The following is a 5,818-nucleotide window of genomic DNA, read 5'->3' on the forward strand; positions in this document are numbered from 1 at the left end:
TATTTCTAGGTCCTTGAGGAATCGCCACACTGTCTTCCACAATGGCTGAACTAATTTACACTTCCACAAACAATGTAAAGTGTTCCTATTTCTCCACATCCTCTCCAGCATCTGCTGTCTCCAGATTTTTTAATGATTGCCATTCTAACTGGCATGAGATGGTATCTCAATGTAGTTTTGATGTTTTGATTTGCATTTCTCTAATGACCAGTGATCATGAGTATTTTTTCTTATGTTTGTTTGGCCTCATATATGTCTTCTTCTTCTTCTTCTTCTTTTTTTTTTTTTTTGATGGAGTCTCGCTCTGTCACTCCATTACCCAGGCTGGAGTGCAGTGGCGCAATCTTGGCTCACCACAACCTCTGCCTCCTGGGTTCAAGTGATTCTCCGGCCTCAGCCTCCTGAGTAGCTGGAATCTCAGGCACACACAACCATGCCCAGCTAATTTTTGTATTTTTAGTAGAGACAGGGTTTTGCCATGTTTGTCATGCTGGCCTTGAACTCCTGACCTCGTGATCTGCCCACCTTGGCCTCCCAATGTGCTGGGATTACAGGCATGAGACAGGGCACCCAGCCAGAGTATAGACTTCTTTATTGCTTTCATAGCTACTTTGTATGGTCTCCTGTATACTCAAATTGCATGTGTCAGCTCCCCTCAGTGAGGGTGAATCTGAGGTGCAGACTCACTGTCTATGAGCAGCACAGATCCTGCTGTGATGTCACGTCTTCTCTTGGGGGTCTCTTCTGTCTGCCTGAGTTATCTGTGGAAGGGACAACCACTGGTGGAGAATAGTCCTGAATTTTGTGCTGATCCTGTTTTTATAATTAAAAGTTTTTAATTGTGGTAAAATTTACATAGCATATATTTTACAACTATAACCATTTAAAGTGTACAGTTCAGTGTCATTAAGTATGTTCAAAATAATTTGTAACTGTTACCACTGTCCCCTTTAAGAACTCTTCATTATTTCATACAGAAATTCTGTCTCGTTCAGTAATGACTACTCATTCTTTCCATCATACAGCACCAGGATCCTTCTAATTTGTTTTCTGCATTCACGAATTTCCTAGTTTTAATACCTCATAAAATTTGAACTTACAATGTTGTTCTTTGGTCGGGCTTATATTCCTTAGCACAGTATTTCTGGTTTCATCTCTATGTCACAGTATGTATTATAATTCTATGCCAATGGTAAGTTATTATCCACATACTATAATTGACATTAGTATAGAAAGTTCAGGTGTTTTCAGTGTTGCTTCTCATGTTAATGGCTATAAAAGTAACTGAAAGTTACAGCCAGAACAATTTAGACAAACCTGGCAATATGGAGAATTCTCCTGCAACTGAAACAATGTGTAGCCAAAAATAAATGATTTCCAAGGTAATTTCCACTTTGAAACCAATACTGAGGTTTCCAGTGGTCAAAATGGAACTGGTGGGGCATATTTATGGGCTCCTCACTTGTCCATTAGGAAGAGCTAAATAAGCACTTACCAGTTCTCCAGGGGAATGGCCATGGTTGTCTTTACTAGAAACCAAGGCCAACGTGTCACCATGCCATGAACAAATGACAGTAGAGGACTTCTCATAAAACTAATTTCCTAGACTGTGTTTATGAAGACAGACTTTGTCGCTAAGGACAGTATTTTGCTCTATATATGAGAATTCAGTGGATCATAGAGACAGCAGAATTCACTTACTCAGAATCGAGCTTCCAACTGCAGTAATGCCTCCTGTCATAGAAGGGAACATGGTTTTCAGGGGACGATAGTTTGAGGTATTAATCAAGAATTTTCCTTCTCGTTATAATCAGGTAGGAAGTGAGTATGAAGAAGAGTTTTAAGGTTTTGGACAGGAACTCCTTTTATTACAATGAAAATTGCAGAAAAAGTGTTCAGTAAGAAAGATTCAGTGTAAGATAATAGGAAAAAATGTACTGGTAATATCATAGAGAATCTAAACATTGTACTGTATGACTTAATACTTTCCATGAGTGAAAACTGGAACTGTCGGGTTAGATAAACGTCTATTTGAAGGCGTTGAATTACTACTGAAACATTTCTAAGGTAGAAAGCTAAGAAAAATGCATAGAATTGTGGCAGGGCAGTGTTGCTCTCAAGTCCCGTCTGACTGACAGGGCAGAGGCTGTCTCTCACTGCCCAATCTGCTTCCCGACAGCTCCAGAGTTTCCTGAGGAAGCCGCCCTCCACTTTCTTCCACCTCAGGCGTGTCCTGCAGAGCCCTCTGGAGAACCAGCTTCAGGGTCTTCCAATTTTGACGCTGCCTAAAGGAGCCTACGAAGAAGTAAATGATGGGGTTGGCACTGCTGTTAAGAGAGGACAGGAACGTGAAAACTGGACGAACATGACAATATAACACAACAAAATCCACAGGGATCCAGAAAAATAGGTAAAACACAACGCCGAAGGGCAGGCCGCAGAGGAGGAACACCAGCACTGTGAGCAGGATGGTCACGTACAGCCTGGTCAGCGGCATCTTCCGGGATCCACAGAGGATCCTGACCAGCAGGACCAGGCTGGACCCGCAGAGAACCACAAATAAAAAAATCAGCCACGCGACTGTGATGAAATCTGATGTTTGACACAAAACAGAATAAGCATCGCTAAACAGGAAGCCACAGAACATCCACTCCAGGATGCTCCTCAGCAGGGACAGGGCCCAGAGCAGGGCGCACACCACCGCCGACAGGTGTGCGGGGCGGCGGCAGCGGTACCAGACGGGCCACAGGACGGACACGCAGCGCTCGGTGCTGATGGCGCTCAGCATGCTCAGGCCTGCAAAGTAGGAAAGCATTATCATAGGATAGAGGAATTTAGAAATGGGATGAATGATATTAATGAAGTTTAACAGGGATTGTATAACGTGGCTGCTGAGGAAGAGGAAGTCGGCCGCGGCCAGGTTGAGGATGTAGGTGGAGAAGGCGTTCCTGCGCACGCGGAAGCCCAGGAGCCAGAGCACAAGCGCGTTTCCTGTCAGTCCGACGAGGGAGATGATCCACATCAGCACCACCGTGAGGATCCGGGTCTGCTCGTTGCAAAAAGGCTTCTTAGGTCCATTGATTGGTGTCAATTCTGTACCCAAGGCTGGGATGGTTGGATCCATGCTCAGAAACCCCAGTCTGGTGCCCCTGGGAACACAAACAAGATGTGATAAGCAGCTGTATGATCTCTGATTCTCCCCTCCACCCTGCCATGTGGGATTTACTGTCCTCACTTTAAAGAGAGAGAAACAGAGGCTTGCAGAGAATGCTCACATACTGAAAGCTGGGGGTTCTCAAATCCAGTTTGAAATCCAGTTATTAGTGATTCTAAAGTCTGACCTCTCTATGGCCACACAAGCTCTATACTGATATGGGAATAACGTTATGATCAAAACACCCCCACTCACCTGGCCAGGGCTGTGGACCTGATCATTATATTGGGCCTGAAATTTTCTCTTAGGTGGAGGAATTCAGATACACAAAGATGTGGTTGTGACACCCTCATGACTAGAACTGCTCATCCATGGACAGGAAAGAAGACCATGCATTATGAACCAGAGAAGAACGGGACTTCACTAGGATAAGTGTGAAAATGGCTGGGCCTGGTGGGTGAGAAATAACTCAGTGTGTCTATCATTGCAGACAGGACCACATTTTACATTTTATACTCCCAGTGCCTATTTTTTATGAGCAGCATACTGTGCTCTTTATAAATATTCATTAATGAATGAATGCATGCATGAGGAGCCTAATGGTAACAGTAGATTTGGGTGAAATGGAAAATAAAAATAGAAGCACAACGTATGGCATTAGAACACACATGTGTAATTAAATACAGAAAATTTCATTCATCAGAATTCTATTTGTGGACAGCTCTATCTGTGTAAAAAAGAAGTATTGAAGTGTGTCCAAAACCTGAAATTGACCACTGATGTGCCTTTGAAATGAGGACTCAATGTGGTTTTGCTGAACCCCTAGAAGCATTTTTGTACACAATGTTTAGATGGAGTGTGGGTCTGATCTGAATGCTCAGCAATATAGCAGAAGAAAGAGTAAATGCGGGTGAAGTCTGAGTGCCACTGAAGGAGGTAATTGAAGTGTGGGAATATCTACAGGGCACTACTAAGTGTTCTGCTGGATACACACAATGTAAATCTATTTCATTCTTTCTTTCAGGAGCTTGTCAGTTTGTTTCTTTGTTGATGCAAACATTTGTACAAGAAGAGTCCATGAGGAGAAATAGGAGATGGTATCCGACTTGGAGTATAAAGAGAGATATTCATGTAGATTTCAACTAGAGAATGAAGACTAGGTCTTATCTGGGAGAATAACAGAAGCTGATTGAGAGTTTATATGGTATTGTCTCTTTTAATCATCTGAAGAGCCTAGGAGGTAAGAATGAGTATAATTCCCATATGGCAGATAATGCATTGGAGCACAAAAAGAGTCAATTATTCGTTCTGGGGCTGATATAGTATGAATTTGAGCCCAGCAGGGCTGACTCCAGCCTTGGAATAGCCCTCTAAACCCAGCACCACTTTGTGCCAATTATACATGTTAGAAAGGGTAAAGCAGAAGAGTGATTCTCCAGTTAAATTCAAGTTGGCAGTCAAAATTGTGGATTGAAAAAAAAACTAACCTAAATAATCTTCAGACAGAGAAAGAGAAGCAAGTCAAGTTGGGAACAAAATAGAGGTGAGTGAACACCATTTAGGAATAAATTCAGGGTTTCTTTTTGCCTATCAGAGTCCACATTTTCTCAGGAATCCTGAGGATGCACAGGGGCAGAAGGACTCCAGGTGGTAAGAAGACACGCCCTCCTCTGGGAGTACAGAGGAGCATCAGGAGTGAATGCATCCACCATGAACTCTCTTAGAGACACAAACTGCCACAGCCCTGATTGGCCCGAAAAGAAAATGGGAGGAAAAGGAGAATCCCTGTTATCCACATTCAGGGCATTAAACACTTTGTCCATCTAAATGTAGGGTATGATATGTTTTTCTTCCTCATGAAACCTGAAACTTCATAATCACTAAGTCATGCCTGTCTTTTCACTGTGGCATCACCAAATTTTGGCATATGTTTCTTAAAGACCATCTATGGTATTATCTTCATACAACATAAGATGAAGCCAATGCCTGGAGAGTTAAAGGGTTTTCCTGAGATCACAACACAAACAGAAGGTCCAATACCAGCTCCTGGTCCCTGGAGCCCTGCATGAGACTTCTGTACTGTTCTCTGTCCCATCGTTCATTATTTTTGAGAGTTCCTAAAATATCTTGATGAAGAGACCGCTACGTTGCCCCAGTATTCATTTTCCTCTTTGGTCACATAGCAATTCTGAGAGTTCAAAATCAGCACAAGGACCCACATGCCAGTTTTCCTTGATGCTGAAAGACATTGTATGACCAGGTGCTGTTCAATGGAACATGCACAAATGTGATGTAAGCAAGTCATGGCTCATAGGATCAATAGAAGGAGCAAAGCCTCTCCTTTCCTTCAACCTTTTCCATCACACTGGAATACTGATGTGGCTGGGAACCATGTAGGATCACAAGGATGAGGGCAACTCTCTAGGCACTGGGGAGTAGCAGTTTTTGGAATTCTGATGTATGATGCCTTGGAACTCCCAGCACAGATCTCAAACAGTCAGTCATTTCTGGGTATTTACATAGGCTTGTTTCTGGGACCCCAGCCCACACCAAAATGTACAGATGCTCAATTACCTTATACAGGATGATGTGATATTTGAATACAATACGAAATACTCAGTTTCTAGAGGGAAACTTCATTTGTATACAATATCACATTGTCTT

The 5,818-nt window shown here is 42.7% G+C and overlaps 1 protein-coding gene across 1 annotated transcript; it reads right to left on the reverse strand.

Annotated features, from left to right (window-relative positions):
• Positions 1-1,962: 1,962 nt before the first annotated feature.
• LOC116525363 (mas-related G-protein coupled receptor member X1-like) lies at positions 1,963-3,530 on the reverse strand. Its single transcript, XM_032241165.1, has one exon. The coding sequence runs from the start codon at positions 3,122-3,124 to the stop codon at positions 2,117-2,119; it is 1,008 nt and encodes a 335-aa protein (XP_032097056.1). The 5' UTR covers positions 3,125-3,530; the 3' UTR covers positions 1,963-2,116.
• Positions 3,531-5,818: the final 2,288 nt, after the last annotated feature.

This window comes from Sapajus apella, unplaced genomic scaffold, assembly GCF_009761245.1.
Source record: "Sapajus apella isolate SASKATOON/1434 unplaced genomic scaffold, GSC_monkey_1.0 scaffold47, whole genome shotgun sequence".
Lineage (NCBI taxonomy): Eukaryota > Metazoa > Chordata > Mammalia > Primates > Cebidae > Sapajus > Sapajus apella.